Source organism: Camponotus vicinus, unplaced genomic scaffold (assembly GCF_025532165.1).
Source record: "Camponotus vicinus isolate PSW18456_S1 unplaced genomic scaffold, iyCamVici1.0 SCAF_3, whole genome shotgun sequence".
NCBI lineage: Eukaryota > Metazoa > Arthropoda > Insecta > Hymenoptera > Formicidae > Camponotus > Camponotus vicinus.
In genome coordinates this window covers 19748910-19762558 of record NW_028141967.1, presented here as the reverse complement: position 1 = coordinate 19762558, position 13649 = coordinate 19748910, and the positions used below count along the sequence as shown (strand labels likewise).

General features: G+C 27.4%; 1 protein-coding gene across 2 annotated transcripts in view; it reads left to right on the top strand.

Moving 5' to 3' along the window:
- The window catches only part of LOC145969210 (calcium/calmodulin-dependent protein kinase kinase 2), a 71592-nt gene that overhangs the window by 17981 nt on the left and 39962 nt on the right, over positions 1-13649 (top strand). For both annotated transcript variants that reach the window (XM_083095133.1, XM_083095134.1), the window contains one exon: positions 5806-5872. In XM_083095133.1, coding sequence (XP_082951259.1) covers positions 5806-5872 — 67 coding nt within the window. The remainder of the gene's footprint in view (positions 1-5805; positions 5873-13649) is intronic.

Genomic DNA, 13649 nt, shown 5'->3' with positions numbered 1-13649 from the left:
CTCTTTCTCTGTCCGGTTCTTATCGATTCTTTCACGATTTCATGCCAAATATCGAATGACATGAAAAAGCATGAATCTAGATTAAATGCCATCTTGTCCTATCTTGACCATTTATTTCTTTCCTATCTTCGTGATATATTATCATTTTTCGCAGTTGATATTCATTACATTATAAAAGATTCATTCATTTAATCTTTCACCTCGTTACGCACTTTTTCTAATTTTTTATAATCAGTTTTATTTAATAACATACGTGTTTCATGTTAAGCAAATTTTTAACTACACAATTTAATAAAATTATTTTAATCATCTAATTACTTGGAAATAAAAATTAATTGTCAAAATAATCATTTGGATTATATGCATCATTCATGTATCGCTACAAGATTAATTATAGATTTATTTGCGGTAAAAATTAAAATTGATTTTTAATATGCGAATTTCAAATGGAGAAAGAAAGAGAGTTTGCAATCCTTATCAAAATTCGACTTACAGTAGCGACGATGACGCTTCGTTTACTCTCTGTTCTGTCGATCAATATCGGGTGTTACCGGGACGGTTTTGCCGGCGCGTCGACGAGTTAGCGAGAATTGATTATAACCAGAAAGGAAGATGGCATGTGACCGAAATAATACGGATGCACGGTCGTCGGTCTCCGATCTCTTGAGAGGATTTAACAATTGACTTGTCCATGTGCTTACGAATCGTCTGCCGCATAATTGAACACGAGACGCGCACAATTTTGCATTGTTACTGTCTCCTCTTACATTTGCATTCTGATCTAGATTTCCTCGACCGGGCTTCCTCCATCCGGCATACTCGCTTTATGAAAATTTCCGAGCGCTTTTCAGGAACATCCGCGCAAGATATATTTTTTCTGCCATGATAAAAAATCATGCGTGCAAATCTTACTTGATCTTATATTTTACGAAGATAAATCATTTTTGTTTGATTTAATCATTTTTATTAAAGCTTTCAGTTTGTATTATTATAAAAATTCTAGTTAGTTATTAACATTACTATTATTAAAAGATCGGCAAAAAAGGTTTGAAGAGATGTCAGAGTAAAATATCATGTTTAAAATAAAATTATAGACTGAGAAAATTAAATAATGATATGACATAAATAAATCCTTTAAATAAAGAAGTATAAGAAATATGCTATCTGTTTATGACCATTTTCTTAATACATCTTAGCCATCTAATTAATTACTGAAGAAGAAAAATTGGAAAAGATAACAGTTGGTAAAGACAATGAAGAGAATATTAAATATTATTATAAGAAAGGAAGAAAAGATTCATTCGCCGTATAACTTGAATAAAAGAGGATAGTCAGAAGCAAAAGTGTCCGCGTGCTTGGGCTTAACGTTTAGATAACCATAGTAATAGCATTAAAAATTTTATATCATCGAACCTTTTATCTCTTCCTAACAGGATTCATGCCTATACTTAAGAGAATTTTTTCTACAACGACGATACAATGCATTATAATGTACCAAGAAATGGTGTCACCTATTTTGCATAAATTCACGTTTGTTTTTTTTAAATTTAAATTTACATCTTTCATATAATTCTTATATATTTTATATTAATGCTCTCTTACAAAATGCAATATTCTTGATAATGGAAGACAAATATATACTGCCATATATTTTCGATAAAGTAAACAAACAATAGAATAAAAATTATCATAAAAATTTATAAATTCTACAAAATTATTGTTTTTTATAATATTAAATATATCATTTTTTATTAAATTAAATAATATATGATAATATTTAAAAAATTTAATTTTGGGGAGAAATTAATTATTATTAATGGCTTCCAAAAGCAATATTCTTAATTTTTCTAACGCGCGTAGTATGTTAATATAAAATGAGAACCGTCAAGCTTTCATCTTCATTATTGCCTAATTTTTCAACACATGAGCAATTATAGGAAGTAATGCAATGTGCATTTAATTCAATAAAATAAGATATACGATAAATTCGATAATAAGTCAATACAAAATAAAAATAAAAATAAAAATAATAATAATAATAATAATAATAATAGCAATAACAATATATGTATATATATATATATATTTAAAAAATTTAAAGCAAATAAAATTTTATAAAAAAAGAAGTAAAATTTTATAATTTATGAAATTTGCAAAAATTTATACTCTTAAATTATAAATTTAAATTTTTACCGTACTTTTCTACCCTCTATTTACGATATTATGGTAAAAAATAAAAATAATTGTTACTATTATAATTTTATATAAATTACTAATGACAAAATATGATGCAATATTATTTGTTACCATATAATCACACGAGAAATCATGAAAATGTTATCTCTCGTTTCAAAAATTCTCTTCTATTTATCATGTCAAATAATTGAATTTAATATTATTTAGTCTGTAATAATCTATCATAAAATCATTATAATTTTTTATTCAACGTTACGACAAACTTCACTAGCAAGTACATTCCTCTCATGTCGCATCGATGAAACGAAATTACGTGAGTCCTATCGGCTAGTAATTAATTATCGCTCGAGCACATAGTAATGAAATTTCACGACTCCCGATGGACGAGAGCGTCAGGTCAGTAGAAATAAAATTGTTGTAAAGTGATGCGGTTATATCAAGACTTACTGGGTAGTGCTGGAAAGATACCATTAGTCTGACATGGAAAATATATTATTACGTGAAGAATACAATAATTACATATTCTAAGAAATATTTATAATTTATAGTTTTCAACTGAGTCAGTAAAAAGTTTTTTTCGTCATTTTTACGTAAAACGTTTATTTATATAACGTTTTTAAAGCCTAAAAAGGAAAGTCTAAATTTTATATATAAATACACATACAAATAGATGTGAATGACAAAAAATATTCTATATTTAATCTTCAGTTAAGATAAAATTTCAATTGTTCTATTAGGTTTATGTATCGATACTATAATTAATAAATATTTCGATGAATTCATATTCAATTCATCTATCGAAGAAAATAAAAGCTTTTTCAAATATATTTATTTTAAACAAACAATAAATGTAACAAAGCTCATCAAATTAGAAGAAACATGCAAATTGCAATATAAGAAAAATTACTGAATACTAATTATTACATATTCATAAACTCATCGTCAGCTATTATTATTTCATAAAAAAATATTTAAACTATTGGAATTGATAATAAATTTTTAATTGTAGTCACAAAGTTTCTATATAACTTGCGAAATTATTTTCTCTCTAAAATTAAATATAGACTTAACTATTGCGATAATTATAAAGCTCTCGATATTTCCACAATTTGATTTCTTCGTTTTTAATCAAGAAAGAAAAAGGTTAAATTGATAGTTTTTTTACTGCCCTATCTGAACCGCGAAGATGTCATGCATTTAATATTAGCGCTAGAAAGACTCATTAAAAAAACAATTATAACATAAAAGGTATTTCGAAATTATCGCTTCAAAATGAATAGCTGTTTACGAGTATAATAACGAACAGTGGCAAAGTTGTGGAAAATACAAGTTGCAAATTTATGGATTTGAAATTCACGTGCGATGAAACAGTATTTTGATTGCTTATGTACAGCATGCATTGCTGCAATTGATATCCTACAAACATATACATAACAATATACATAATTTATATAAAGTAATGAAAACAATATTTGCAACAAATTCTACGTCAACTTATTAATTACTGATTATCGCAGATATACATGCGTATATTTATGAATTTTGATTAAATATTTTATAAATATTCTCTTCCTTCCTCTCTTTCTCTTTCTCTTATGAATTAAACTATAAACAATATAATATTTTTCTCATTAAATATACATACGCGAAAGCAAACAATAAATGGAAAATTTTTAATAATAATGGAAATATATTCTAAAAATAATATAAATTTTTCTCATAAATTCAAACATTTTAATAAGGTAACATAGAACCGGAATATTTCAGAGAAAAATGGCGGTATTGCAAGGATTAAATCATTTAGTCGTATACTCGATTATGCCTGCATAATCGATATTACATCGTGATTCTGTAAAAGCGGAACTTTATAATTAGCAAATGTCACTCGTGTATCAAGATGAACCTTTAATATCCGTTGGAGCGCAGTATTCTTAGAACGTCGATTAAACTCACCCCGGTTTAGATTCTTCGTTCAATATTACGCCTATTCATCTGCTTATAAAAGCCTTATGAACCACGAGATATTTTATACTTTACAAATCGTTAGAAAAATTGATAATCTGCAAATTCTATATTCATATTTTGAACAATATATGAGTATGAAAATAAATTTGTTAAATGTGTGTATATTTTGAGAGAAATAAAAAAAAACTTTTATAGAAATAAAAAACTGCAATATAAGATTTTAAGATAAACTGTATCTGTTTTAAAAAAGATTTCTTATTTTACATATTGTACAGAATAAACTTTTTTTAATTTTACTTGAACAAAATTGTTTATTCTCTTAACTCGAATCGATAAATATATCTATAGATGTGTGAAGTTGACATAATATTTCATTTGTTAATGAAAACCTATAATTTTTTTATTTTAATATATGTACTCTCTCTCTATTAGTGTGCTATAATTATATATTTATTTAAATTATCAGAAATTATAGAATTATTAGAAATAAAGCTATAATTTTCAATAATTTCTGAGTTTTAATTAATGCGCCAGTTTCACTCATCTGATAAAATATATGTCAAGCAAATAAATTCTCAAGATGTTACGATTCTATAAATGTATTATTTATCGAGTGGAATTATAATCTTATGGAAACATACTTAGGAATCAAACGATCTCCATATGATCGAAATGAAGCTATAAACCGAACATACGAACCGTTAAACTCAACGATTAACAATAAATTCAATTTCTTCTGCATTACCCGTTCTGTATTATGAGTTTTAGGGAAACAAACTCATGGATTGTAACATTAAACTAGATATATATAACTAAATATAAGTTTAAATTATAAAAAACAAATTTTTTGAAAAAATAGGTAGAAAAAACTAAAAATCTTTTTTATACTAGATAAAAAAAATTGATAATCTTTTTGTAAAAATTGTAGTTATATTACTAGTGTGTTATAGATTTAAATAAAACTACATTTTATAATACTATGCTTCAGTGATCGAAAAATATTCTGATAGATATGGAAATGAGAGAGCAATGTATAAAATATAAGACACAATTATACTCGATGTCTGGATGAGAAGTTGAATTACAAGAGAAAGGTGGGAATTTGTCCAGTTCACTGAATTGATTCGCATAATTTTATTGTTACGGACGGAAAAGAAGCATACGTCCGTGCAAGGCAGAGCACCAGTCGGAAAACCAAAGTTTTTCTCAATACGCAAATTCCTGTCATCACGGATTGTTTCGATCCCAAATGTAATATACGGACGTTCTATTTTTCGCGCATATATTCGCTATTTTTCAGTGACCTGATTCCCAATTGACTATCAAAAAGAAAAAAAATTGCCTGGCTCACAGTTTGCATGAAGCTGTAAAGTGATTTATTTTGGCAATATAATCTGTTCTAAAAAAAAATTATTTTTGAAAAGCTTTTGACGATACTGACTTTTACTGAAAGGAGGCAAATATGTACTTTTGTAATTTAATGAAATTTTATTTATTTTTGTATTATTTGATATTTAATGTGGAAAGTAAGATACCTGACAAAAATCTACTCTTTCAAATTATTATCTGATATTTTGCACGTGTTTTAATATTATCATTAAAATCACTACATCACTTTTATTCAAGTATTTCTTAATTTTTCAGCTTGCGACGTATGGAGCGACGTCACGCCGCGAAAATATCGACCACCGCGAATTGGTGATATTCCAAAGTAAGTAAATTAATTTTTTTTATGGATACAGTTAAGTCAAGTAAAAAATAAATAATTTAAAAAACATTACTTTTAATGAGTAATTCTTATAAAGATCATTTTTATCTTAAAAAATTAGAAGTAATAAATTGTAATAAATTTTTATTCAATCTCAAAATATTTCTCAAGGTAATTTAAAAATCTATATATTTTTATCATATTATAATAATTGTAATATAATAATTGTAATATGATGCAATAGCTTCGAAATTCGATAGATTATATGTATATATTGAAATTCGATAGATATAATAATTATTGCCTTGCTATCAATGCAATTAAAAATGATCAATGCAATTAAAAAAGATGTTCTTTATCCCTTTATAAATAAAATTTGAAAAAACTTGACCAATATAAATTATATTGACTTAACTGTATATGTTATGTATTACATAACTGTATGTATTACATACATACAGTTATGTATTACATACTGTATGTATTACATACATATATACACACACACACACACTCAATTATTTCGAATTATTATAACAGAAAAAAATCCATTTACATCACGTATTTTCATTTAGAGTGACTATATAATTACATTGTTTATATATATGGTATTAGTTTGCAACGTTTACTGCGAATAATATCGCTAATCGGCTCGCTTAACTATCTAAAAAAAAGTGCCTCCGTTTCAAAAACAGAATAATACGCACATGACGGTGCACTTGCTTACGTAAATGCGCGATATAAATGCAGACATATTTAAGTCAGCATATATACGCAGATGTATGCATACGACAGAAGAGGAGATGAACTATGCAGTTTCCGCTTCTATGAAACGATAACGTGATGCATGTTCCGGAAAGACGGACGCGATTCCGAATGGTCTTCGGAGAAGTAGATGCATGTCGGACAATAGTTTCAATTAATGCCTCGTCGATCAAAATGTTCCAGGTACATATTAATTCGTGCCTAGCCCAGTTTCAGTATAAATATGGGTTTAAATAATTCGTTTAAATTCATTTCCGCAAGTTTTGAAAAATCGTATATTATATTGCTATTAAATAATATTTTCACTTAAAATTATTGATTATTATACAATCAACAGAGAAAAAGTATTAAACTATAAATTTGCAAAGCAAGAAACAAATTATGTCTGACGAATAATTTATGTATAATTTTATCATAAATGAAAAACAGAACTCAATACAGATAAATCAATCTCGATAAATATTAATGGAATGAGACATAACAGAGATCAATCGTGACAATAATATTTTCAACTCTCCAAGTTTTTACGATCGAGGCAAACACGAAACGTTTCATTTTCGACGATAAACCCATTGATTAAATCCGACCTTCGACACTATCGTCCTGTATAGAGGAGCAAGGGAAAAAAGGAAGTTCAAGGAGGACGGCCTAAACTACCATAATGCATCACGGCATGCGAATAGATATTTTTAACCGCACAGTCGAAGTCGATCGATATGAACCAAGGCGGCTAGAGGTTTGTGTCTAAATAATTGCACCTTTGGCCTCGTTAACGTCAAAGACAGATATCACACCGAGTTCTTTGACTTCGTCTTCGTGTTATTTAATATTCGTTTTCTTTCGTCAAAGAAATCTTTTAATAGATCATTCGATAGTCCCTTCTAGAAAGAAATTTCGAAAATTTACAAGCATCGCAACATATCATCACAATATACTAGCAGAAGTAATTCGTGAAAGAAGAATCTTCTTTTAATAAAGTTTCGATACAAAAAAGTTAAGATTACCGAACATAACTGTTCATCAATAAATATTAATTTTTAAAGCTAATGATGATATCGATAAATATCGCTGTCGCACAAAGTATTTACGCGAGCTATAAAAAGAAAGTTAAGCGAAAATTGAGAGAGCGGACGACGCAAGATATTTTAAACTCGAGTCAATCGATGGCTAAGCCATTACTGCTTAAATTATTGAATCTTGCGGGACTAACCGATACGAGAGAGTAGCGATGCGAGCTCAATGATGATCGACTAACTTTTTCCCGAGAAAGAATTCGCCTCATATTTTTTCCAATTTTTTTCTCTCTTTTTTATTATCACTTGTCGTTCTCTATTACTTGTCGGAATCACGTATATTTCATCGCAACATAAAACGATGACAATGCATTGAGCAATGCTAGACTACAGCCTCGATAGCGCGCGACATTCTGAATATCTCTATTGTTTGAGATAGAACGATCACGAAACCTCGGACAACTGTGTCAATGTCGAATTTCGTCGATAGAAGTTTCATAACATTTATATTTTATATGTATCACTCGTCATAATAACTGATATTGTTGGTATATTACATGCATTATGCTGTCTATGCTATTGAATGTATATATATATATGTATATATATAAATTCAATATATATATATATATATATATATATATATATATAAATTATATATTCTGCAACGAAAGTATTTTAAATGATTTCAAATGTGAATATCTTCAAAGAAATTTAAATTATTATAATTAATTATAAATTAATATGATTTAAATTATAAATTATAAATTAATATAATTTAAATTTCTTTGAAGATATTCACATTTGAAGTCATTTAAAATACTTTCGTTGCAGAATATCAATTTTCGAAGGGTTAACGACCTTTTTATATTTTTATAATTTTTTTAACAATATCAGATAAAAAATTTGTCTATATTCAATTTACTAACTAACTAAAATTTCGAGACACGTCTTTGTATTGTACTATACATTATGCAATACATTATAGGAAATATATAAATTATTTGCATACTAAATTCCAACCTATAATATTTTTACAAGAAAGAGAAAGAGAGAGAGAGAAAAAGAGAAAGAGAGACATATTCAAAGTCTCTTATTCTCTATATATAGGGAAATTAAAGTGCAAACAACAATTTATTTCTTCCAGAATCTCGGATCACAATATCTCAGCAGTTCTACAGTACGACATTATTGACACTCCATTTTCCATAAGAATCGTATAACGGGACATCATAAAACGTATTCACGCTTATGTCACCACATATCTCGATAATAATTTCCCCCTTTCTCCCTATGTAACTATAAAAGCTTCTATAATTTTTAACACGTATAAAGATATTCTTATATTCTTTCATAAATGTATTCTTTTGAAAATAATTAAATTTTGTAATTTGACTTATTATGTCACAAAAAATTTATATATATACATATATATATAATTTATATGTAATTTGCACAAAAAAAAATATATATATATATTTTTTTGCAAATTACATAATTATACATAGTTACATGAATATATAAATGTCATACTATTCACGGTTTACAATCTATTGTTAATAAAATACATAATTGATTCTCAAAAATCCATAAAATAATCATTAAAAAATAATTATTTAAATCCGTTTCGATCTACAATCTCGTTGAGATGCATCCTTACATTGAAGTATATATCATTTCGTACTTCACCCTTTATAAAGCAGCAAATACATGTCTTATATATAAATGACATTCAATGTCATTCACATATGACGTTCTATCGTTCTCTCTTTCATATTTTTTCGAGAAATATAATTTCATTCTAAGAAAGAAACATCTAGCAATCAATTTCGACAGTTTGACGAGCGTGAGAGATAAAAAGATTGAAAAAAGACTAGGAAAAAGGATAGAAAATTGACGAAATATACGATAAATACGGGAGAAGAAAAATGCACGAGAGTTAACCGCGTACGCAGAAAGTCGTCAGTCCCTGCTCCGTTGAGCTTACATTTGGTTCGTGGAGCTTTCGGTTCGTTGGAGCGCATCAAAGCGAGCTTTTCAGCTACGAATGAATCCTCCTACGTCCGACGCATATAGCCGTAATGCGCAGACATCGCCGAGATTTCGTCCACTATTTTTCGAATAAATCAAAACGACACCGAAAATAACTCACTGTTATTTCCGATATCCGGCAACCTTAAATGAACCGTTTCTATCGGCGAATTTTCGCATCTATATCTCGCAGCTTTGCATATGTATAAAATTTCTTTAATGTGATCACTATGCTAAATATGTAATGGGATTGAGTCAATGTTTTTGTAATATTTTGTTAATATTTTATATCATTTATGAAAATTTATAAATTTATCAAAAATTTCTCAACATCTTTGCTGAAAAATTTGTCTACTTACATCTCAAGCAGATTGTTTCAAAACGCTAAAGGCGATTGGAACAAACTTCCGCGTGAACCTTACTAGAATGTAGTGACTTGAAAATATACTTTAGCAAATGGAGCGTCGCTTCATACATCAACGCGCAATCTGGGAGATTCAAAGATCGCAATTTGTGTGGAATTTATTCGAGAACTTCGCATTTTCCTCAAAGAACGCTTTCCAATGGAAATTGATCCAGTCGATATCTGATTTCTCCTGCATGAATAGACTTGGTATACGATTTCAAAAATTCCTTGCATTCCTCCTGAGTTTGTCCATATAATTCAATATCATTACAAAAGGTTTATGTAAAAAGCTGACAATTTCGCATTATGTGGAGAATAAGAATGAAAAACACGGACACACAATTTATTGTTTGCAGATTAATATTTGCACATGGAAAATTTTTCTTTGAAAAAAATTTTAATTTGTTCGAATATAAGTAGCTATGGCTAAGGAATTAATAAAGCATTTAAATAAAATGAAATCTTCAAAATATTCTTTATCAATAATCATGTTAAAATTAAAAATGCTCTATACTTTTTGATAAACTGATAATTTGATAGGCATATTAATGTTTCTTTTTACTATCGATGCACCTTTTATTTCTTGGTAAGAAAAATACGCTTCAAAATTGACTGAATAATTCCTCAATTTACTATAAAGGATCACAAAGGATCCTTTGCAAGACTATTATTACTGTAAAATACACAAAATTTGAATGCTAAAGTAAGATCGCAAGACGCTTCCAACTTCCAACCTGAAATATGACAATTTTCTCTATGTACAATATAATGCTTTTTCCCAACTAGCTCTTCTCGTCTTTTGTCTTATTCAAGTTTCCGTTTAGACAGTAAATGCTTTCATTCGAGAAACCGCTGTTTGTTGAAATACCGTGAGATTCAAATTCTAGGACACTAAACTTTTACTATCTTCTTTACTTATCTCTCTATCTTTTTCTTTTTTGACACATCTATAAATTTAACTGATATACTTTAATGTAAATTTAATTGATAAATTTTGAGATAGAATTTTATGAGCTATACTATAAGAACAACAGATAAGAGCAACAGATTCTATTATCATATTTCACAATTCTGCCATTTTCAAATTCATTATATATATTATAATATTAAAATAGATGAATAAAATGCTAGGAAAATAAATAAATTAATAAAAAATAAATCACAGTCTCATTAAAAAGTTATAGAATAATAAATTTAATATTTTTTTACAAGATAAAAAAAACTAAGGTAACATGAGAAATATTTCATTTTGAATGAATGAACATATATGCATTGTTGTGTATCTTGTTATATATCTTTCACCCGCAAGAAATGATATCATTTTGGCATTGTAATATTATAGAAAGACTAAAAGACTCTATTTTAAAAGACTTCTATTTTAAAAGAATTTTGCCGCGATGTGAAAATTCAATTTCGCGAAATAAATGAATTAATAGCTTATCTCGTTTAAGCCTTAAAAATTAATAATTAACAACTGATCGGCTTCCTCTAAAGCATTCTTTTCGACATTAATATCTTTTATCGTTTACAGTATTATAATTAAAGACGCGATCGATTATTTGAAAAAAAAAAGAATAAATAAATGTTACATCGAATATGGCGAATCGAATTAGAATCTACATTAATTTTTAATATGAAAGCAAAAAAAAAGTTACCATATTATAAAAAAATAGTTATATAGTTATCATATTATGAAAAAATTCTGCAAGATTTTCCAAAATATTTTATATTCTTTGCCTACGCGTTAAAATGTGATAGAAATATATTTATTTGTATATAACCTCTATAGGGGAACATAATGTTTAAATTATTTAATATAAATTTAAAAATTATCAAAAAAATAAGTAAATTAAAAATTACTAAAAACTTTCTTCAAAATATTTCATTTTATTACGAAAATAATTATGCTAGAAAATTGTTAAGATGACATTATATTAATTAATTTTATCCTATAGTGAAATTAAACTATTCCATTTCTCATGTTCATTTTAATGATTGTACGTAAACTCCTATGCAACTGCTGCGAAAATTGCACATATTCTTAAATTATCTTAATTTAAATTTCGAACTTTGTCAATATATTACGAAATATACTAATAAACTTTAATGCACAAAATGAGTTGCTTGTTAGAAACTGTTAAATATTGCATTTCATTAAGGATATTTTCAAATATATTTTGAGATATATAAAATATAATATAAAGTGTTCTGTATACGTAAGTGCACGCAAGATTATTTGCAAAGTTTGTTTAAAACTTTAAAGAGCGTATTCTCCGACAAGAGCATATTCTCCGACAAGATTTGCAATTGGTGCAAAATATCTTACGGTTCGGTTGAAATATTGGTTAATATTCTCCGAAACTTTTCGATTTGCAGTATTGTAGGAAGTATTTTGAAGTTTCATATTAAAAATCTACAAAAATGAAATACCTAAAACTTTATTCTTCAAAATTCGATTTACGGCTCTAAACAACTAAATGACTGTTAGTTTGCTATAATGTTACAAAGCGATGACATAAGATTGTCTGCTCACAAACTGTTAATCGTGGAGACGCAGAAGGAAGTTTGCGGCTATGACGTTAATAATTATCACACGTAGGAAATAACTTGGGAACATCTGGCATGTTTTGTCAGTCGCATATGTAAATGAAAAATGATATATTACTTGCTGATACGATCGCCACAACTTTGTCGAAATTTTAGATATTAATGATCTCTTAAGTGGCTTTTTGTTTTAAACAATTGTATCTATATATAAATATATGTATATAAGTAAACATGTATCTATATATTAATATATGTATGTAAGTAAACATGTAATTTTATTATATTTATAATCGAACATGCAATAGACTCGAAAATGTTTAGATTAGTTTCAAATATTTTGTTTAATATTTTTCATATCAATATAGATAGCATAATATTTTCCTTAATTTATAGAAAAATGACAATTAAATAATGAAAAAATAAAATTTATATAAATAAATTACTCTAGATTTAAATTGTTAAATATATATAAATACATATAAAATTCAAAATATATAAATTTTTTACATATTTTAAATTTTATATGTATTTATATCTAATAATTTTATAAAACTTTAAAATTTCCTGTTATATTTCTAAAGTATGCGCCAAAATATCGAACACTATAAGCATGATTAACAATCGATATGTGTTTGGCAAGCAATCTTAAATATCAAGAATTTAAATTGAACAAGCTCCACAGTGGTTGCCAAGAGAATGTCTTAGAATAATTTATGTCGCTCCGATATAATAGATGCAATAATAACAGCGTTTTCCATAGGAATTACAATGGCATATCGCCAACAAGGTCAAAGTTGTAAATTATCACTCTTTTTCTAACGAAACTGCGCAACCATTCTTGCCATGTCAAGCATTTTGATATTCCTCGCGCGTTCTAAAGCTATTCTTTCGCGACTCCTCAAAGTAATTACTTCCAAGTCACCAGAGGGAATTACGATGGAAAACATATTCGCTCTTCGGAAACTTTCTAGGTTTTCCGCATCCTTTGGAAAAATTCTAGAAAATTATCCGAAGATGA